Here is a 24,595-nt window from a genome sequence, read left to right on the forward strand (position 1 = left end):
TTTGAGTTTGCCAATATTTAGATAATATATGTGTGTGTGTGTGTGTGTGTGTGTGTGTGTGTGTGTGTGTTCTTCCTAGCTATTGGCTCTTGTGTAAATAAATATTAAGCAGACTGCCAAGTGTGTAATCTCTATGGAAATTACTTCTAAATAAAATAAACTTGTTTGGACCCATGCAATCTTATTCATCAGCTTTGGAAATATAATACTCCAATGAGTCAGTCCAAAGTTACATTCTTGTAAGATCTGATTGCTAAGCTAACGAGCATATGAGCTTGTAGAATATTGTTGCTTCGAGTTTGTATAATATGGCTTGCTATTAGGGAGCAAATTGACTCACATCTGACATTCCAATATGAAGGTTCTGCCTCCTAGCCTGCCAAATTAGCAAGAAGAAATACTTTTGTTCACATTGATAGACGAGTATATATATACATTATATGAGGTAGTTGTACCCCAGATACAATATAAAGATGAATGAATATACATATATATTTATAGGAAATGTTGGCTCAACCAATCGGATTAGGCAACCTGATCCTCGTAGAAATGTGACCCCATGGTTAAATATGTGGTAGGGCACTTACCCGTTCTTGTATTTAGGGGGCTAACATCAGCCTTGCTAAGGCCCTTGTGAGGCATATTGATAACCTGGTCTTTAGAGCCAAAGCCAAGCTTGATGATGGTCAGAAGAGGGCTACCTTGTCCCAAGTTGGTCGAACCATCTTGATTCATTCTACCATTCTTGCTCTTCCTTCCTATGCTACGTCGTCCTGTTCAGTTCCTCTTTCTACGGTGGATAGGGTGGACGATGTGGCAATATCTTTCCTCCAGGAAAAAGGGATTTTGGGTTATGGTAGTAAAAGAATGACTAATTTGTAAAGGTATTTATGTAACACAATGCATAATTACTAAATTTACTCTTTTAAATAGTCAAAATATCTACTTTGGAGAGGTAATAATGTAACTTTAGTTTCACTCTTATGTCTACAAATAGAGAATGATTCCTTCTAAATTCATCACATTCTCATTCTCTCACTTAATCTCTCAAGTTTTTTTTTTCCCAAATTGAGGGCTTAAAAATATTGGCGCAAAATTAGCAAATCGATCTAGGCCAATCAAGTGTCAATTTAAAACAAGAAAACAAGCTCTATAATCTGCCTCCCTTATTCTTTTGCTCTTTTTCTCTATGTATTATTATTATAAATTATGTTTGATTTTTTTTTCTATATATATAGAATTCTTTGATGCTCATATAAAACCACAACATGAAACACCCATCCTAATCATAGTGAAGTATCTTCCTTTATAGTGCTTCCTCTTATGTGCAAATCATCCGTAGGCCACAACAATGCAAACAATGGACCATACAACATCCACAAGGGAAGGTAGATCTTAGCGGTAACTCGTCAGTCCATTACTCGACAAATAATATGATCGATTATCCGCCACTAAGGACTAACAATCTCAGTCGTAAGCCCATCACATAAGTCAGTATTTCACATCAATACTATTATTTGAGCCCTTGGCTCCACATCATCCCACCATCGTGTGAAAAATCGTGAATCGTCACTCACGGATGCCCTCACCTTTGTCATTGGGTACCGCTACCGCTAGATTTTTATCCTACCCTTCACTTTCTAACTTAAATACCCTAAAGGGTTTGACTCTCGTCAATCTATAATCGTCCATCGCCCAGTGAAATAATTATTTGATTGTCTGTAATCAACAAACTGAGACATCAAGCATAGACTCTAATATATAGATATAATAATATCTCTCACCCTTAACCCTAATTGGGGACGTGTTGAGTACTGTCGAGACACATAAGTCACCTATTTTGTGGTCGTGCACATGTGCAAGGACATGTTATTATACAATACAATAAATATAATGGAACACATATTATTATCATGTATTACGTGCTATCACACATGATTATGCCTAACAAATATGCGTAGAAATAATGATACGTAAAATATCTTTAAATAGCAAAATAAAATTAACATGCACGATATATATTAATAAGAGTAAGAAAATGTATGCACATGCATAATATAAATGTGATGATGCCATAAGGTAAGTCATTGCATTATCTATACTACTTCTAGATTATAGAAGTTTCACTTGCCTCGCATCGCTTCTTAAATAATTGGCTGTAACTATACCATAGTATCATCCTCGCATGGTACGAAATCTACCTCGATAATGAAGTAATAAAAATATAAGCACAACATTCCAAATAACGATTAATTAAATAATCATATTGATGTTCAATATAGGCTTCAATACGTCCATCTAAGAATTCTCATATTTATTGATCAGATAGAGCTAGCATAGTTGTACCGATGCTTAACATGTCATTAAACGTAGATAAAATAATTTTTCTCAAATTATTGTGTTAGGTTTTTAATTGTTGGCAATTGTGTACAAAATATTCTAAGTGTATTTTTACATGTATATGAGTTTTATACAAGTCTAGAAAATCTCTGGTTTGAAGAATTGCAAGATTATTAGAGAAAAGCTGTTGAGTTCACACTGCGTTCACAAACGCGTTCGAACACGGTGCGTTCACCAACTCACAAACGCGTTTGAATGCAACCTAAAGAATTCAAGCTGTCGCGTTCGAACGCACTTGGGCCCGTTCGAATGCACCTGAGATCAAGTCAGACCATTCGAACGCACCCGGGTCGCGTTCAAACGCACCAACGAAGTTTGAAAATCTTGGACTTTCGTGAGTTCGGATAAGACTTGAATTTGGCTCTATCTTGGAGATCTTATATAAGGATTGTGATGCCCTATCTCTAGGGTGGTTAAAGAAGCATTATTGAAAAAAACTTTTTGAGGCTACATCGGCTCTTCAACTAAAAAGGTTCTACTCATCTACAAAATTTAATCTTTCGTCTTAAGGGCTATCTAGAAGAAAAATCAATCTCGAGGGCTACTAAGGTTGGACTTCAATTATGAGAAGTAGTGAATCGTGGGTTCTAGCGAGCAAGACCGAGAGGAACAAAGTCGTTTGGATCGATGGGTTGTTTTGTGAGTCAGTCTTGTAACTGCTACTATTCTAGTGATTGGTTTTGATCCGAGTTTGGATCCGTGGTTTTTCCCCTTTAGATTTTTCCATGTTAAAATCTTGGCATTCATCTCTGCTTTTATTTTTAATATTTTTTTGGGCTTTTACTTAAGCGAACGAGTGATATCATTGCCTAGTATTTAGATACATACTTGTGTCTAGAGGTTTTTCATATTGTTCTAATCATTATTATCAATTGATAGCCGATCACATAGACAACATTTGATCAATAAGCTTCATTAAATAGGGCAACTTGCTTTGTACTATTTTCTTATACTGATTTGTATAAATTCTCCTATAGGAGCAATTAATATGAATACACTCGGAGCATCGATTATTTTGGTAAAATTAATTTAACCAATAATTAGATAAACAACTAGCAAGCAACCAAAGTCTAAATCCATTAAAATTAATTTATAATAATTATTATGACTAGCAAACAATCCTCTAAAATAATTAATTGAGCATACCATTGATATAGATAATTAAATAAAGATTAAAAATACATAAACATATGAAAAATAATTAATCAATTTGAGTCAGCCCAAGGTCCAAAGAAATGGGCTGGGCTACAACTAACCCAAAGACCACCAAATTGACCCACTAAATTTGGGCCCGAAGCCTAAACCAAATGATAAAGCCACTTGGGCTAGGCTATCCTCACAAACTTGGGCTGAGCTCCCTACAACCCGACCCACCACAAATTTAGGTTGGGCTGCTTGCGACCCAACTACCACTTAGGTTGGGCTGCCCATAACCCAACCACCAATTGTGTTAGGCTGCCTACACCCCAACCAAGCCAAAGTTGGGCTACCTAGCCCAACTCAACAACATTGCACCCTACCACCTCATTCCCCTCACTCAATAAAAGACTTACAAAGAGGAAGGAAGTGGCTGTCAGCATGCAGGAAATGGTTGTCAGTATGCACCATTGTAGGCAGCTAAGGTTGGTGCACTGACCGGACGGCACCCAAAGTATGACCCGATCTGAGATGGAGTAAGAAGCCATCTCAACAAGTAGGGCTCCATGATGGAGGGAGGGTCAATGGCAGTCCCCGTCACCAACACTCCAAACCTACCGCACTATACTCACCCACACGATGCACACAATCCACACGAGGTGGCACACAGCTGGCCAGGGCGATCGATAGTGATCAAGCCCCACACTAAGGCCGATGGCCAAGGGATGAGGGCACTAAAGGATGACAACCAGAGCTTTGTCTCGCGAAGAGGAAAATTTTTTATCAGACAACGGGAGGAGATGGTGCCAATAGTGGCCAGATTCACTCTCAAAAGCCAATGGGAAGAGGCCACTTGGTGTGGACTCTCCCAAAAGCCAGGAGAGCCCACGAAGGGCCCCAACCATAAGAGCTTCACAAGGTGAAGCTTCTCGGACTAGCACGGCGGCGACCTAAGGTGTCTAGCCAGCCAATCGACCGACAAGACCAAATGAGAAAAAAAGAGGTGAAAAGGCTAATAATGCAAGTATAATTAAATTAACTTTCACAGGTTAAGAAGGACTCACCATCGTTCTATAGCAGCAGCATGCTTCAGTGGCGCTTTGGCTCGTCAAGATGCATGAGAGGAAATGGTTGAGGAAAGGAATGACAAAAAAGAAAGAAGGAAAAGAAGAGGGACAGGAAAAAAGAAGGCAGTGCGCGTGCCTCGCATGCACACTCATATTATTATTATTTTTTATGATTTGAATAGAATGTTACACTAGCACCAAGGAGGCATGATTTAAACCATGTGAACCCCTTCCTAAGCTAATGCATTTATCTCCGTATTGCAATCTCTTAAGATAACATAAAATAAATACTTTTAAAACTAGTAAACATACACCAAACTTCTTATAAAAAATTAGACAGCTCATTTGCCCAAGGTCGATCATCATTAAGCATCTTTATCCACCACATCTTTAGCATCTCATTCAATTTTTAGACACTCCATAAGCCTTTTCTTTTAGTAGTAGGTCCAAATAAAAGTGCTCGTAACTCAGCTTATTGTGAGAATTGAGAAACAACTCATCTTTTCCTACCACAATTGCTCTCAAAAGGTGAAAAGGCACAAACATCAACGCCTGCCACTCTAATGTATTGTACGAAGTAGCATCAACCTATAAGAATAGCTACATGTTACACCTATATTGTATATTGTCTCCATATTCATATCCACATGATGACACCATGACAGTGAGAATCCTTTTGCTTGTCATTTGATGAGCTCCGCCATCTTTGCCTCATTTAAGGTACTTGTCTCATAAACAAGAGAACAACACTCTTTTCATAGCCACCAAATCATATATGCTGTCTTAACTTTCCATTCCAAAATTTCTTTTTTTTTAAGGAGGAAAGCAACAAAAATTCTCAAAAGCCATCAATTCCTGAGATAGATCTATATTGACAACTATCCAACCTAATGAGTCGTCACACTTCCTAAGCAAAGTAACACAGGAAAATACAATAGGTGAGAATTTTTGAAACTATTCTACATCTTATACACAAAAGATTCGAGGTCAGCATGGTACCGTACTCTCCAAATTGAAGACTAATGATGTAAAGGCGTCAGTCTATGGTGTTGTTTTTACATAAGTCAATGTTATACTTAAGAGGTTGTCATCTTTCCATCTTTATAGAACATCCAAAATGGACTATCATTGAAACTCATCTCACCAACAATTTGTACTAATAGTACCTAGCTTAAGTGAATTAGCAATCTGGCAAGGGAGCTTACAAAATGGAATTGGCTATACACACTAGGTCTCCGTTGAGCCTTTATATACACCTTGAGTCGCTTTACTCCTTGATTCTATATGCTTAAACTCTAGATTTGCTAATAGACCATGCCACTTCCCAATTATACTTTGCACGCAAGATTAAGATCTATATCGTCTCTTCCTCATTCAACTAGTCATAAGAATGCTTAACATGTATTGCTTCCTATCAAATTGAAAATCGCAAGAAGTCGAGACCACCCTACTCACTAGGTGAGCCTACTAACTCTAGTTGACTATGGAAAAATTCCTATGTTACCCCATCTATAGAAAGTTACAGGCAATTTTCCCAATATGTTAGAGTATTGAGATTGAAATATTATCACCAACATTGTATATATCAGGATGCTAAGTAGGATTGAAATATTATAACCTTACTTGCCTCCACAAGTTGCATACCACCCTAAATAGTTAGCTTGTGTTTCTAGATTCCAATAATTTGTTAGAAATATTATAATTGGAACATGAATATTATATAAACTTTAATCCCAAATTTAAGTGGGATTCATACGTTAGTAATAATATATTAATAGTAGAATTAGAAGAGCTCAAAAAATGCTTTAATATTATATATTCACTAATTCAAATCTATAATGAGAAGTGAATGAAAATTAACTTTAAAGTAACTTTTCATGTCAATTGAAAATAAAAATAAGTGAGTTTAATATCACATTAACTATTTGAGAAATATTGATAAGGTACATAAGTGTCAAATTTCTCTTGGGCTTTAGGCCCCAAAAAAGATACATATTTTATGGGTAAAGGAATTTATGCAAAAATTCACATGCATGAGCCGCCTAGTTCGGCTCGCATCCGTGGGTCAAGTCTAAAATTATTTTTTTGCCTAATACGATTTTCAGCCTAGCTCAAGTTGAGTTGGACTAAAAGTGGTGCATCCCTTTAGATGTAGTTAATTGTAACCTATTGTGAAGAGATGCATCCTTTCATCGTAATTAGATGCCTTTTGTTTCAATCCAACTGATTTTTTTTTTTGCATCCCCTCGTCATGGTTGTTCAATTCTTTAAATATGCCTACAATCTGCATTAGTTAAATAAATTAATTTAGTTCATTACATTCACACATTTTTTAGTCTTCTACTTTTACATTTGAGAGAGAGCACTGCATTATTCTAGTTTGACAAGACACTCAAATAGTAGCTTTCGTTCGTGTGCAAAGTATTTATTGCATCCTAGGAGACCTACATCTACTATTTCAAGAGCAACTAATGAAGAATGAATTGGTTTTAAGAAAATAGTATATAACACTATACTCGACTAGCCATTAATGATTTCTTCTCATATTCTGTCTTAAAATTTTTTAGGACTTACATCAATTTCACAATCTCTGTGGTGGAAGAATTATAAACAAATAGACAATTATCAACGTATAATAAATGAGAGATGAAAATCACATCTTGAGAACCACACACTAACAACTAATCATATTGTAGATCTTTAAGCATTCTTGAGATAACCTCCTAGACTACAAGTGGGTAATTGATTGATAAGTATAGATCATGTTTGAGACAAGATATAATTGAAGCATTGATATTTCTCTAGGATTGGTATGTTGTTGACTCTAGATTGCAAGTGAATGAAATACTTTGTAATAGATGATATAGTAATTGAGTTTTTACATCTTGATTGAATGATGTAAAGTATTTCTACTTTTTTTTCACAACTAAAAGATGAATTATGTTAATGATGGATAGGTGGGTAGTTGTTAATCAATTTGGGTGTGTCCATTCTAAAATGGCGAAAAAGAAAATGAAAAAATAAATCCTTCCATCTTTTGTATAATTTTTAAATTAATTAAAAGGGTTCATTATGTGTTCACTATCTTTTGGACAACATAAATGTAGTAAAAATATTTGTTGGTTAAACTAATAAGCCACAAATAGAAATATATGTTGTTATTGTGATAAAGAAATTATAAATAAGGATGACAAACTAGATATGGAGGCCTGCCAACCAATATGAACATTCATAATATTTTAGGTGATGAAATTAAATTCCACAACACTATTTATAAATCCTGGGATGAAAAAACAAAACATCTAATTGTAAAGGACTATTACATTTATGATTCACTATCAAATGATAATAGTATTGGGTTGTGAGCTCAAATGTGTAAGACTACATATAAAGAGAGATCACTAGCTAATAGTACCTTATCCCTGGCTCGTCCAAGTCAAACGCCTCCTCTTCTCTATTTATACAACCCAATTGATTAAAATAAATCCATCTCAACTACTACTTCGTCTCCTCTCTTCGAATCAATTCTATGTATCCATGGGAAATACCATTGGTCCCCCTCTAATTTCGCACGGCCTGGTGATCAAGATACTCTTTTGGGGTAGCCCAATCAAGCTCCTCCCTAAGCCACAAACAAGGTCATGTTCGAGTACTCGGACCGAGGCGTGTTCGCGACAACAAGGTATCAATGTGGTCTTCAAGGAAGAATCCAAACGTGAGACGCCCACCATGGTGTGCTTCGATGACAAGCAGCGATCCATCGGAGCCGCAGGTGCTGCGTCCTCCATGATGGACCCGAAGAACTCCATCTCCCAAATTGAGCAATTACTTGGTCGAGCCGAACGGATGGGCTTTCCATGTGGGCAAAGAGTTGGCCTATTTTGCTAATGGGTAGTTCGGGGATCAGGCTAGGCTGGGCCTAAATCGAGTCCGAGTTGGGCTTAGATTGGTCCAAATTAGGTGAGACACAAGTGGATTGGGTCGTTAGATCAGCTCTATCAACATCTATGTAGCCCACAGTGATGCCCCTAGGTAGAAAATTAATTTCAACACTAAGGTTAGGGTGTAATAACCGAGATTCAATTAAATTTAAAAAAAGGAAGAGAGAAAAAAAAATTGTTGCATGCCACACGCCCCTAGCTGTCGACCTGGCCAACTCGGCCAAGCCAGCTGGCGCGGTGGGCCCCAATGCCGCCGCAACCCCTCCCTCACCTTCTCTCTTTCTTCTCTTCCTCTTCTCTTCATCTTCTCTTCTTCTTCTTCTTTCTTCTTTTTTCTTATTTCTTCTTTCATCTTTCTTCTTCCTCAGCTTCTCCTCCTCCTCTTTCCAGCACTGTAGCAGAGCACTGATTTCATTGTTTATTTATTTGTTTTATTTTAATTTTGTTTATTTAGTTAGTTAGGTATTGCTTTCTTAATTAATGTAGATAACTTATTTAGACATTAATTATTTTAATAATAATGCATATTCTTCAACATGATGATTATTAATTATAATTAGTATAATTAATGATCAACTAGGTTATAAACTATTATGCATAAATATAGGTAATACTTATATTTTTTTAATTATGTATTTATATTTCTATTAGATTAATATATAGTTGTATAAATTATAATTATTAGATTTATGTACTGATATTCATAATATATGTATTTTAAGAAATTTTAACAATTTATTATATACTATTGTGTGTAGAATAAGATACTAGTCTTATTAATTAATTAATTAATTATTTATTTTTGCATAATTAAGTAAATACTATATAATTTCTGATTAATCAAGATAGAGTAAGAATTATAAAATTTATTATAAAATAGATCTTGTTTATACATATATCTTATTTAAAATTATTTAGCTTTTATTTTATAATTACATATTTAGAATATTTTAAATAAAAAGAAACAAACCTTTCTCCTTATGTTATAACTAGCATTTTATGATAATAGTATGTTGTAGTATTTGAATCGCACCTATAATGTGGATCTGGTTATGTACAAAATAAAAGAAGTGATTCTAAACTTAATAAACTTTTATATTCTATTTAAACTAATTCTAATTGGATAAACAACTAACTAATGTTACTTAAATAATTTTAGACTTCGAACCCCTTTATTTGAGACCCTGGGGACCTTACTAGCGATGAGTGATGGTTGATCGATGGATGTGAGGAATACGTGGTTTGTGTCTTCTGATCAGAAGTGAGTAGTCTTATCTCCTAGACGCCTTTCTCAAATTAGGTTATATTATATATTATGTATATGCATATTTCGGCCTCCAGCATAATTATATGACTTTATCTAAAGATGATTACAGTCGAGCATATTTTATCATGCATGTAATTAGGCTGATCTTGGATATGAGTATGATGATGATGTATGGTTAGAGATGACTATACTGTTATAATTTTATGTTCAGTTGATCTATAGTATGAGTATGTATATTGTGATAGATTAACATGTGTATGCATGTGTTGACTACATGGTTGAAGACTATATTGCATCATTTTTCTCTTGATTTCTATTCCACCTAAATTCCTGTTATGCATTGACTTGTTATCATACTGAATATATGCATATGATCTGTCATTTAGAAGGAAAACATAAAATGTGATTGATAGGATAGTTAATGAAAAACGTGAGGATACCTGAGTGGGCGCGAGGGTTAGGGCATGCTTGGAGATAATTGATCGCTCGACATAGTCGGGATCCTATTGGCCTTACGCCCGAGATTATTAGTTTATGTGCGCAGTAGACATTCAGACACATGCCGTTCGCTAGGGCACATATGACGAGTTATCCTCACGAGGTTTCTATCAGCTAGGAGGGTGCCCTATTTGGATGGATGTTGATACCCTAGCGGATGGCGGGGTATGGTTATATTTGACATACTTTTTGCGGGTGGTGGAGTATGCTCTAAGCCTTTGGACATGATGTTGAGACCAGGTATAGGTGTTGACTGTGCACACTGGTCTAGTATGATAATGACATATAGAGCTGATATTGATGACTGAGATGTTGAGAAATGCATATGATTTCATTATCATCTGATTACCTAATTATCGAGTGGTTAATGTACATCATATATGATTGCATTTGGTACAATAGCATGGTCATGGTTGGCATGCATCATATGTCATATTTAAGAGAGAGTTATGATGATAGTATGACATGGTGATCTATTTATTCATTATCGAGGATTATATACTTTTATTAGTTATGACATATTATGTACTTTTTATTTATATATTATTGAGGATACATTCATATACTCATTCATGACATGATGCTTTTTCTAATTTATATTATCCAGTACATGATTTACTCTCTATTTGACATCACTGATTTGGAGTAAAGTCTATTCACTAAGCCTTTTGCTTATGACTCTCTTTATTCTTTTTATAACTCTCAGATATGTGGTATGTGATGTCAACTTGAGATATCCCAAGAAGATATTTTAGATTGATGAGGTGGGCTATAGATGCGAGACGGTATAAATGATAATTTGTATAGTAATTGAGTTTTATCGTTATTTGTTATATCTTTACTTTATTATATCAGATGATGATTTGTATAATACATGTCAGATTAGAGTGTACTTGTGTATTAGTTGTTTAGTTGTATCTTGATGGTTTATTGTGGTCTGTGTGGGTCTTGCTAGATTATGTAGTTGTCTAGTATGGTTGTTGTGGACTTGGACATTTATGTGTTAATAGGTTTATTTGGTTGATAGTATGATTGACCTCTAAGATGGATTATGTTGAGTATGAATTTATTTAGCGATGGATTATATGAGCATGGATATGTTAGTAGGTTTTATTTGATGACGTCATAATTATATGTGCATAGGAGTGCATTTATGCGTGACAGACCCCGCCCGTCCTGTCGCATGAGCCGCGCGTGCTGTGTGAGAGCGTGGGCGTGCACATGCCCGTACTGGACGGGGGCATTACATAGAGTTAGGGCAATCCTATGGGAGAGATGAAGTGCATGTATCTTGAGGCGTGCTGAATTTTCATAATCTGACTCAACCACCTCGCATGAACTAGTTGGGAACCTATGAACGCGACTTGTAAAACATGGATGACTAGTTGAACAACTTGGTGGACCCACATTAGCTAACTTTGCTAGACCTACACATAGACCTACAAGCCCACGAGCATGACATGAGTTAGAAGATCTAGCTCACGTACTAGTTACCTTGAGGACAAGGTATTGGAAGCGTAGAGGGTTGTTATGATTTGACCACGTGGGTTAAGTTAGTCGAGTTAGTTGAGTAAAGTCGAGTCAAATTGAGTTAGTAAATTAGATGTATTTTATTATATTAAATTTCAAATAAAGTGGATCATCAATATATGGATTCGATCTGCTATGAATTTTACTCTTATAAATAGGAGTAGACATGTGTTAATAATTATTATTGAATGAATTTTAGTTTAGCCAAAAATTTCTTATCATATTTATCCTTTAATATAGCCGTTAGATCACCTTTACCTTTATAGGAGTAGATCGTAGCTATAGAACCTCTTAAGCTTCCAAATCCTAGCCACTATCTTTTTTTAGTAGCTACCCTATTCTACGGTCATCCACCACCACCGTTAGCTGTTCGCTACACTCCGATGACACTATCGTAACGTCGGATAATTACCAATCTGTATAATTCTAATCTTCATCTACTGTTTTAGTTTTATTTTTTTTCACTCCGACCTTGAAATCACGTGAAACCAAAGCTATTTAATCCGTGTCTTTCGAGACTTCCTTTCAGATCTGGCTTGTAACACCAAATCAATCCCATTTTTTGTCTTTAACTATCAATCCCATTTTTCCCCACATGACTTCTAGTAGGAGCAGTAGCAACACCAAATAAATCTCACTTGAAGATGTATTTTGCCATTGTAGATATAGAGCTAACATTATGACCTTCAATTAATATTGTGTAAGAGTAGATATGTAATTTAATTTATTAGATAATAAAATATAATATATTTCTCCAAGTATAGAGGAATAGAAAGATAATTTTAAGGCATCTGTTAATGACATCTAAAAGTTGTAGCTTTTTAAAAATCCAAGGAAGTATTTATATGTTTTTATAGTATAAGGAAGTAAAGTAATACTAATCAAATTACATGTGGTAAAGTGTAATTAAGCATTTATTCTATGATTAAGCTAGTAATTGATCTTTATAAGTTGGATGTAGTTTGATAAGGTCTGATTTTTTATTTTTTTTTATTTTTGGCATTTGGTGATGCAGAAAGAAATAGTAAGACATTCGGATCTTAGAGGTGTCCAATGATTTGTTCTATCCACATGGATGCGGGTCCCGTGGTTCATGGGATAAAATCTAGATCCGATTAGGCCTCCTTATTACTCGCGGCGTATAAACTTATAAAAGTAGGGTTTAGGGCTTCTTCGATCCTCTTCCGCCGCCGCCGCGTGCCTAAGCATCTTCTCGAGAGCAGAGACTAGAGAGAGAGGAAGCCATTCGAACAAGATGGGGTGAGTCCTCTCAAGAACCCTTGTTTGAATTATCCACTGTTTTGTTTGCTTTTTGGATCTTCATGATCTAGAGGATGGCTTTCATGGTACAGTTGAAAACCCTAAGCGTCTTGGTTTTCAAATCTGTGACCTCCTCAAGTATGAGTGGTTCTCGGCTATTAGTTGCTGCATTCTGGAAGTACTTCGTGGTTCTCTTGCTGATTATGGATCAGATCAAGTTTGTTTTCTTAAGCTCTTGCATGTGGAATTTTGTCACTGTGGACATGAGTGAGTTAAATTTGGTCGGATCCAAAACTTTTTTTATAAAGTTTGATACCGATGAAGATGGGTTTGGCATCACTTTCTTAGTTCTTTTATTTTTTTTCTCCTCTCCTTTCTGATTCTACAACCACAGACCTGAGAGAGATGTTTGGCTGCTGTTCTTATAGTTTTGTTTCAGTAGACTGTTACATTCCGATTCAGACACGAGGAATCTGTACGAAGTGGAAAAGAAATATATCTGTTGGAATTGATTTTTCTTGTCTGGTGTCCAGGATTCCGATGCCCCTTCAGTCCTTACGTTTTATTTTATGGAAGCAAAATCTGGAGAGCACTATGAACTTGTTCAATCAGAAAGAGGATCAAACATGAAAAGAAAATGATGCCTGATACTGCTTCAATCTTATTCTAGTATGCTACTTTAGAGCAGTGATGGGTTTGTAAATAGATATATTTAATTTGGAATTCTCTGGCATTTAGTTTATAACAACACTCGGATTCCAGTTGATACTTGCTTATTATGATACGAGTTAATCTCACAAAATGTGTGGCTTTCTCCTCTTTGATGATGTCTGATCATTGAGCTTTTCAGACATTGTGAATTCTAGAACACTTTATTCTTGTTTTCTAGTTTTACATTTTTGTATTCTTTTCATTCATCTTCTCTTTTCCTGTTCTTCTGTGGTTCTATCGTTGTTGTGACTGCAAATTCATTTAATAATCACCCTTCTTGTTGGCAATACGGCAACTCCTTGGTCATTTTAGCTTGCAAAGTGCAAATGTATATAGGCAAGCATCCTTGTTTCTTACTCTATGTAGCTCACTGGAAGAGCAATATTTATATTGCTTGGGCAAGTAAATTGTAGCTCCTTTTCTGTCGATGGCATACAACAGACTCTGCAACACAATTATCCTCTTGAGTCTTTAAGGATTATTATGTTGTTCCCTGGAAAGGCCTTGGTTTATTTTGGACTATGAAGCTGTTAAAACGTGTGTTCTGTTCCTTCACTGTCTACTTATGCACTGTGTTCTTTAAGCATGATAGCTTTTCTCTGTTATGAGCCTTTTTATCAGATTAACAAGCCGAGTTTGAGATTCTCCCAGCTCATTCATGATTGTCTAATGCAAGCATGAAATTGTAGATAAATAAATAAAATTTCCTTTTATTAGCTAATAGTTACTTTTCATCTAGACTTTGAAATCCATTTTGCACCTGCACCCAATGTGTGAAAAAATGTATTTAATTGGTTGCTTATGATTTTGTAATGGATGTTATATCTTGGTATATACATATGAAATCTTGGATGCTTCATATTAGAAGAAATCTCATAAAGGAGCAACTGCCAGGCAGCCTCAGTTTCACCCATATACAAATATGATATTATTTTCAAAACCATCCATGTGAGAATTTTCAATAGAGATTATCGATATATGCATGTTGCCTGCATATTGACCAGATGTTGCCACTTCGTAAACTATGCAACAACATTTACTCCAAATAAAATTTGTTATCTATTTTTATTATTCTATTATTACAGAGAATTTGACTATTATGATCAGTCATGCAAGTCAGTTTAAAATGACATCTTTCATTTGGACCTAAAGTTCCCTCATTGTCTTTCATAATTTATATTTTATTATCAGGACTTCTTGTTCTGCTTGAACCTGTTATAGATGGGAACTTCTTTCAAGTTTATGTTTCTACATAAATTATCTGTTACTTGTAACTTGAAGATTTTTTTACAAAAGAGCCAAGAACTTTTTTCTGGAATTTGAGCTTGTGTTTCAGTACATACGTAATTTACTAATTTATTTTCAACTGTTACATATTGTGAAGGAAAATCTTATATATGATATGCTTTGTTAAGTAATCAATTTCCAACTACAACATAACAGGAAGACTCGTGGTATGGGAGCTGGCCGCAAGCTGAAGACTCACAGGAGGCGGCAGAAGTGGGCAGACAAATCATACAAGAAAAGCCATCTTGGCAATGAGTGGAAGAAGCCGTTTGCTGGTTCTTCACATGCCAAGGGCATTGTCCTTGAAAAGATGTACGATATGCAGAGTTATTTCCTAGTCATTTTACATCAATATTGTTTTCTTTTCCCTCTCCTAATGGGGTTGAAGTTTGAATATACTGCAGAGGCATTGAAGCCAAGCAACCCAACTCTGCTATTCGAAAGTGTGCTAGAGTTCAGCTTATAAAGAATGGAAAGAAAATTGCAGCCTTTGTTCCAAATGATGGTTGCTTGAATTATATTGAAGAAAATGTAAGTTTGTTTCTAACTTTGGGAGAAGGGGTGCCTTCTCACATAAACTGCTTGGATCAAAGTTATAGATCCCTCTTGTTACATTTTCCATCATACTTCACTAGTTATTTTTACCCAGTAAATTTTGATAATCCTGTATATTAATGTTAAGTCGTATTGCACGTAATCAAGTTCTTTCAGTTTATTACTGTTAACGACAGGAAACTAGTAATAATTGGATTATGCTGTTTGCTATGATACGCATATGCATTATCTCATTTGGTAGTTTTTTCTTATGGCTATTTTTACTAAAATATAGTATATATTTCAGGATGAAGTGTTGATTGCTGGATTTGGTCGTAAGGGGCATGCTGTTGGTGATATTCCTGGAGTAAGATTCAAGGTTGTCAAGGTGTCTGGAGTGTCGCTGCTGGCCTTATTTAAGGAAAAGAAAGAGAAGCCTCGGTCTTAAATCTTGTTTCTCTTGTTCTATTCTCTGATACAGGCAGCGTTCATGTTCTCCTAAGTTTGGTTTTACTAATTCCATTATGCACGCGAGCTCATGCGGAACATGCAATTGAAATCCTTGGTACAATGTTATAAGTTTTGAGAATTTGTGGTGTCATTGCCTGTTACTGTTTATGCACTTCTCATCAATTTGGTAAATTTTTACTGCTACTGATTCTGGAGTATGTTTGAGCTTGTAGGTTGTCGAAAATTACAACTAGAATGGTTTCAGGTAATTGGCATGCTATTGGAAGCAGCAAATTTATTCTTTTGTAAGTTAACAAGATTAACTTAGTTAAACATTCCGCCCGCCAGCTGTTCCTGGCGAATTGAATTTTCATCGAGCTAGTTCAAAACCTGCAGCTTTTTAAATATATGAAACTGGATTATTCTCATACATTTAGTAGAGATCCAGCTTTTCTCTGAAAAAGAGCCAATGGCTTTAACAAAAAATGGTTTATTAATATCTTACTACTACTATTATTGTATCTTATTTTTACCGTATTATGAATTAAGTAACCATACTTCTAAAGTTAATATAATTACTTTTAGCTTCTTAAACTATCACAGTTTTTCTTTATGTACTAATTTTTAACTTTTTTATTATCTACTAAGAATTATCATTTAGGTCATCTACATAGTAAAAACAATCTAGAGGTATATATGGGATGAAAATCGGTGATAAGTTAGGAGATTAAGTGTAATTAACCTTTTAAATTATTAAAATAATTTTGCTGTCTGTTTTTGAAAAATTATTCTTTTGGTATAAAAGTTTTGAATACTTGTAGGAGTTTTTACAATTTAATTGTATTAATTTGCTCGGATAGATTCTAATATTTTTTGTTTATATAAATTAGGTGTATTCTATTATAATAAAAATGTACATCTGAATGAATAGTGCGTGAGGAGGAAAAGGTTGCAAGATTTGTTGTGAGGATTTGATGAATGATGAGTTTTTTTTTCTAGTGCGGTGAGAAGCAGTAGTTCTTAAAAGTCCAAATAATTTTAACATATGCTGTAGCTGGAGGTCCTAAGCGGTTAACTAACTTGTCTAGGCCTCCAACTAGGTTTGATGGGCTAAATTGGGCCTCTTGAGACCTGGGGAGAGTTGGAAAACCCTTTGGAAGCTTGCATTGTCTCCTGGATTAAGAATGATCGATCCCTTTCTAGTCATGCTAGGGCTTTATTACTTACTTTCATTATAATGGATGTTGATTATTTTTGAAAAATCCACAACAATCCAATTTTCTAGAGGCGTCGTGATAAACATATCAACTCTTGAAGCAATTTTTCGCCAACTACTCCTTAATATGTGGGAATATTTAAATGTTATTTTTTTCCCTTTATCATCCAACATATGAAAATTGCATCCCTGAAGTGAGTTCTTATTTCTAGGTGCCTTTGCTGCTAATGGATCTAAAACCCGCTTCCACCTTGAATCTAAAGCTATGAGAGCATCTATTCTCAATGTTAGGCATAATATGTTGGAATTAATTTCAATTAATTACAACATATATAGGCTTATATGTGATATATATATATATATATATATATATTGAATAATGAACTGTCAAATATCTAATAAGACCCATTATGAAGTGATCAAATAAAGTATTATTTATTGGGTTCAACATATGTCATGAAAAATCGAGCCTTTAATGTGTAGATAATAACTTTATAATCTAGTGCTGGACTAAATTATATAAAGTTTGAAAATAATACAATTATGCTATTAGTCGCTAGGGAACAAAATTAAATATGACAATGTTTTATAAATAAGAAAATAATATAGACAAATTCTGAATTTAGACCCGCTAAGAATCCAATAAGGAAATATGCTACAAATCAACTCTTTTCTATCTTCTAAAGAGTGCCTATTAAAAGAGAAAAGGAAGAGGTTTGTCTCTCTCCTCCCTCCAAATTACGATCATCTCTCTCTACTTTCGTCTCTCTATCTCTCTCTTATAAATAGAGATTGATCTTGAGTGATTTGAGATGGGGTTTTCTGTCAAAAACTTGCGATTTAGGTGTCTTTCCTTTGTGTAGAAAAGGTTTGTCGTTGCCGTCTCTCTTGCTCTCTCCATTGGACTTAAGAGGGATTACTTGGAGATCTAAAGGCTTCCAGTGATCACTGGCGATTGTGTCTCTTTGGAAGATCATGACTATAGACCAAAATAATTTAGAATAAAAGATTAGAGGTTCACTAGATGATCACGGTAAATTTAGGATTTATGAATTGAGGTATGGTTAAGCATGAATTAATGTCTATTAATTGGTATCAAAGCCTACTTTAGTTGAACCGTTAAATTTAGATTTCTATTAGTGCACTAATAACATGGAAATTTATATTTCTGCTCAAAAATTTTGATTTTGGTTTGGAAATTTAGATTTATGTTTGTGCAATAATAACATAGAAATTTATATTCCTTTTCAGAATTTTTTGATTTGCCATTAACATGCTTGAATTATATGTGCCCTAATATCTAAATTTAGATTTTGGAAATTGTATCGTTGTACAGGAAATTAATGACTTTTGATTTGTATTCTCTAGAGTCAATGGTGCCTTTAAGGAATTTGTACCATTGCATATCCAAAGTCATTGATTTATATCTTGGAAATTGTATTGCAAGATTAAGATACTTAATTGCCTAAATGGATTGTTATTCATGATAACTAATTGCGATCAATTTTTGTTTTAAATTAATAGCGCAGTTAATTTTTTAGTATTCATGGCATTTAATTATGCGTGGGCTGTTCATAGTGCAATTTTTTTATTCAACTAATTTTGGTATTCCACTGCAATTATTTCAGAACCACACTAAAAAGTATACAATAATTTAATTATTTGATTAAGCCATCACATACAAATCTGTTAAGCCAAAAGACATCATCGGATCAGGCTAATAATTTGATTATTTGGTTTAAGTGAACTTTTGTTTACTATATTTATTTTTTTGTTAGGCCAAAGGCTACTAATTAAATCATGATTATTTAAGCCTAATTCGGTTAAGCCAAACTTTGATAATTTTTTTACTTCGGATAATATCAAGTCATTATGAAGACTTTATATTAAGATATATTTTGGAAAATGATTGATAAATGCATCATTTTACTAAAGTAAGCTCTCGTACCGACATTGATAATTTCCCAATTTATACATAGAAGATATACATATAATGTTTGGTTATTGAACTGGCCCAAATGAAAGACAATAGTCAACTATTGTATGTATATACTTGTGGTAATGAATGGATAATAGTCATTAAGTTTTAAGTTTTGGGTGTAATTAGTTAATAGGTCCAAAGGAATATTGACTAATTGATATCAAGTGAACAATTATATTTAATTGCTACACCTATTTATTTTAGAATAATGATAAACTGCAAAGAACACTTATTAGTTGAGAATATTTAGTTGATGGAATATGCCTTATTTTGATTTTTTATTATAATTAGGTAGTTTGATTTGTTCTTTGTGAATATTTTTTAGCAAAAATTACTGGTCTTATAGCTGACATCAATTACACTCCGATGCTGACAAGTTCTAATTACAAGGATTGGAAAATAATCTAGAGATTATCCTTAGGTGCCTTAACCTGGACATAGCATTACAGGAGGCCAAACCACCTGTGCCTGCTGAAAATAGTCCTGAAAATGAACAAATTGCACATGCACGATAGATGCGGTCAAATTGCTTGTGTCTCCAGATCATGTAGAAGATCATTCCTGAAAGTTTTAGGGGACTGGTTTCTAATTTCACTCTTGCTAAATACAATCTTAAGGAACTTGAGCAGAGGTTTGTCAGGAATGAGAAGGCTGAAATAGGCATTCTGTTTAACAAAATCTGCACAATGAAGTATAATAGTAAGAGCAATGTCAAGGAGCGGGAGCATATGTTTGAAATGATGCATACCGCTTCAAAACTGAAGGGACATAAGCTAGATATATCGGTTGATATGCTGGTCTATTTGGCCCTTAACTCTCTTCCTACATCATTTGGACAGTTCAAAGTGAGTTACAACTGTTGAAAGGAATCATGGACAGTTAATGAACTCATCTCGCACTGTGTTCAGGAGGAAGAGAGATTGAAGTCGGACAAGAGCGAAAGCGCAAACATTGCTTCTACCTCTAAGGTATAAAGGAAACAAAAACATAAGGCCAATTCAGATGAATTAGGCAATAATGATATTGCAGATGCTTGTGGATAATGCAAGATTTATCTTAATTGCAATGGATGGTTATTGGAGGAAAGAAATGTGGAACTAGTGTGTGCAATGGTGAGAGTTTGACCATTTCTTATAGTGACAACTTCATTGCCATGAAAAGGTTGATGGATGTGGAGATTTTCAAGAGTTCCTGTGATATGCTGGTTTGCAGTGCTATTAGCATACCAAGGATGGTCATCTTCTTCAGTAAAGGCACCATTGGCTTGCGCAACCATGGTAGTGAGTTGATGAGAAGGATACCGCCCTTGTATGCAAAATTCATCTTGTGGTAGCAGTCAAGTGTAGTGTGACCAAGTTTGAGACAAATTTGAAATTTATGCTGATCTTATGTTTGATACACATTGGTTTCAGATGTTAGCTGCTGACGTGGTGGTGGTGGAGCATTTGAACGATCTTATGATTGCCTGTGAAAAGGTTGTTGAATGTGGAGATTCTCAAGAGTTCCTGTGATTTGCTGGTTTGCAGTGCTATCAGCATTCCAAGGTTGATCATCTTCTTTAGTAAAGGCACCATTGGCTTGCAAAACCATGACAGTGAGTTGACGAGGAGGATACCGCCCTTGGTATGCAAAATTCATCATGTGGTAGCAGTGAAGTGTAGTGTGACCAAGTTTGAGACAAATATGAAATTTAGGCCGATTTTATGTTTGATATACATTGGTTTCAGATGTTAGCTGATGACGTGGTGGTGGAGGAGCATTTGTGTAACACCCCAATTTAAAAGAAAAATAAAAATAAAAATAACAAATAAAAAAAAAAACCTGACGCACACGCCGAGCACGTGCGTCAGACCCTGCCACCCTCCCCCCGTCCTCTCTTCTCCTTTTTTCTTCTTCCTCTTCCCTTGCCGTGCACGCCACCCTCCCCACCTCCATTAATCCCCTTTTCTCCCCTCACACCGCACCATTTCTCCTCCACCTCGCTACTTCTCTCTCTCTCCTCTCTCTCGGGTTGCCGACGTCGGAGCCCATGAAGCCCCGAGCCCTCCATTGGGGGTGGGCTGCGCCCACCAGACCTGGCCTAGGTGGGCTACGGGCTGTAGCCCACCAACTTGAGCCTTTAGTGGGCTGTGGTCAGACTGCAGCCCACTAACCCAAGTGTTTGGGTGGGCTGCAGACTGTAGCCCACCAATCAAGCCTTGGTGGGTTGCGATTGGACCCCAGCCCACCTTAGCCCACCAGAGCCTTCCTTGACTATTGGGTAGGCTTGAGCCTAACCCAATGCCCCCAGCTTAGCCCATTTAGGGCCATTTGGACCCTATAACCCCGTTTATCTATTTCCACCTGATTTATTAGCCTAACCACTCCCCTAAGAATAAATTATTAGCACTTAATTAGTGTGAATTTTAGGATGACATAGAACTCACCCTAGGGGACCCTTGACTCATATATACGCCTAAACATAAATTCTCTAATAAGATAATTAATTTTATTAGTTCGCTAATCTTATGTATGCGTGAATTAATAGGATTGACATTACCTGAGGAGGACTTTGGGATTCCGGAGGAGCCGGCTAGCTGACGAAATTTAGTGTAATGTGGAGACCTCCTAGGCGAGTAGAGTTTATACAAGCCTAGAATAATATAGTTATAATTATTATACCTTTTATGACACTGTAGGAAATGTCGATATTAATACATGCATCTAGTGCACCATGATATATATTGATATGTGCGATTATTGATAATTTACTCATCGTGATATTATAAGAATGTTAACATATGCATTAGTGTAACAATGCTCTACATGTATCATATATGATAGACTATTGCATAAATATCTGTTGTGAATATAGAATGTGACAATCATGATGACTATGACATGCCTTATATACTCATAGACACTGCACCACTTCCACTTATTATTAGTAGTCGGGTTCTGACTAGGCAGTGCCCCTACTCACTCAGCTCAGGGTTAATGGTAGAGTGCATCTTATATGACTATACTATTAGCAACTTACACCTGAGGTCGGGAGCCTGTGCGGCATTCAAATAATTATACTGCATAGTCATAACTAGATTATAATGTTAGAAGAATATGATTGTAAGGCGGGGATATATCTCTAGCGGTACCCGACGACGCAGGGTTAGGGCATCCGTTGATGAGCCGAGGGCTCCCGATTCTCTCGCTGAGGGCGGTGATGATTTAGAGAGAACGAGATATCGGCTTACGACTGGGGTCCTTAGTCTGATGGCCACAAACAACCGGTCACATGTAGTGTCGCCATAGGTGGCATTACCGCTAGATGTGTATATATCCCCCTTGATGTATGAGATGATGGATGGTTATGTGATGGATAATTTTCTTGAGAGTATCTACCATGTGTGGTGAATGGCTCAGTGAGCTATGATAAAATATGATTAATGCCTTGATAAGCATGAGATGACTAGACTACTTTTTTATTGATGTGCATAACATGTAAACACTATGATTGAAATTTGTATGAATAAAAGATTGTAGTAAGCTTCATATCTGTGTGGACTTATCCTAATACGTTTAGGAATTGACATGTTCCAAGATAGTGACGTTTAGGAATTGACATGTTCCAAGTTATTTAAACAAGCGTATTGTTATTGCTAGCAACTATAGGCATGCATTGAATATGCACCTGTGATTTCATTATTATAAATTGTATGGATCCTACTCGCTGGGTTGTGTGCTCTCCACCTCTTGGTGACATTATTTCAGAGTTAGGAGACGCAGGTGCGGGTAGCGAGGAGTAGCTGTCTTTTTATTTCAGTATGTCTATTTGTTGTATTAAGCCCCTGCGAGGGCGTTATGATTGACGTTATATTTTGGACTTTAGAGTTGTATTTTGGATGTGTATCTTGAAGGCTTGTTGTGGCTTGTGGAACTTGTATCCGGACTCTTATGGTTGAGTTTATTTATGGTATGAACTTGTGCTACTATGTGCTTTGTGAAATCTTATTACTGACAGGTTATGTGATGCACCGCGTGGGGGGATTTACCCACGCAGTTTACACGTGTATTTGGAGGTTTGGGTATTTCAATTTGAACGATCTTGTGATTGCCTATTTTTAAGAGAAAATGGTTTGAAGTTTGTAGGCATCTTTCCTTTCTTAGGTGGATATGGTTTACTTGACTTGTTAGTGAACATGGCAAAACTTCTAGAATCAGATTGAATAGATTGATTGTGAGCTTCAATTAGTGCCTCATAGTTTAGAAGCTTGGTTGAAAATTTTCAAAGGACATAGTAGCATCGATGGTAGCAAAGGAATTTGTTGTGACAAAGTGAGTAAAAGCTGAATTAAGACCACTTACTATGAAGCCAATTAGATCATCATCTTCGAGTGATTTCCCAGCAGCACCAAGTTGATTGGCATAGCGTTTGGCATGACAAAGATAGTCAGTGCATGACTTAGATTTCTGACGAAGGCTTAGAAGTTGTCTCTTGAGTTGTGCTACTCAAGATCACGAGTGAGATGCAAACCGAGTAGCGAGAGACTCCAAAACCTTCTTGGACGTGTTCAGGCCATAGACAGTGGCAAGAACACCTTCGGTAAGAGTTGCATTGATCCACTTAAAATAAATTGGTCTTTTTTTGGTCCACATGACAAACTCAGGATTGATCTTAGGAGTATTGTCAGTGGAAGATGTTGCAACTTCACGAATGCCTTAGAACCATCTACAATTTCTAGGAGATCATAGGTTTGCAAAACCGGCAAGACTTGCGACACCCACCCAGAGGAGGTAGTTGGTTTGATCAAGTTTGATTGAGATGAATTGGTTGATATTGGGAAGAACAAAGGATGTGGAAGCTATTACAGCCATTTGGATCGGAGCTGTAGAGCTTAGGTGCTCTGATACCATGAAAGAAAATAAGAAAGAGAGGATTGGCTGTAATAATCTCACACCTTATATTGTCTGAGTTGTTACATATGAATACAAGCTTCTTTGTTTAATTGCAGTAAATTTACTGTTGTACAAAATATCTAAGTATGAAACATATTAATATCGAATGATTCATTATTTAGTTTTCACTGATTCTTCATTCATTCTTGCTTTTTCTGCAATATTATTATTGCCTAATTCTTCTAAGGCAATCTTGGGTAATCTATTAAGACCAAAAGAGCTTAGATTGAGAGGATTATGAGGATCATGCTCAAGATGGTTAACAATTCCTATCAACTTTAGTGAGACTATGTTCTCATCTACTCACATTATTACTCACTCTCGGATAGGCCACTTAAAGCCCAAGAACTTAAATTATCAACTTTATTACTTATCCAGGTATCT

The 24,595-nt window shown here is 35.8% G+C and overlaps 1 protein-coding gene across 1 annotated transcript; it reads left to right on the forward strand.

The window, feature by feature from the left end:
• The first annotated feature begins 12,961 nt into the window (after window positions 1-12,961).
• Window positions 12,962-16,286, forward strand: LOC140780282 (small ribosomal subunit protein uS12). The gene is made up of 4 exons (XM_073125712.1): window positions 12,962-13,100; window positions 15,255-15,410; window positions 15,503-15,629; window positions 15,940-16,286. The coding sequence occupies exons 1-4, from the start codon at window positions 13,096-13,098 to the stop codon at window positions 16,078-16,080; spliced, it is 429 nt and encodes a 142-aa protein (XP_072981813.1). The 5' UTR covers window positions 12,962-13,095; the 3' UTR covers window positions 16,081-16,286.
• Window positions 16,287-24,595: the final 8,309 nt, after the last annotated feature.

This window comes from Typha latifolia, chromosome 1 (assembly GCF_019914945.1).
Source record: "Typha latifolia isolate L0001 chromosome 1, TyphaL0001v2, whole genome shotgun sequence".
Classification (NCBI taxonomy): domain Eukaryota; kingdom Viridiplantae; phylum Streptophyta; class Magnoliopsida; order Poales; family Typhaceae; genus Typha; species Typha latifolia.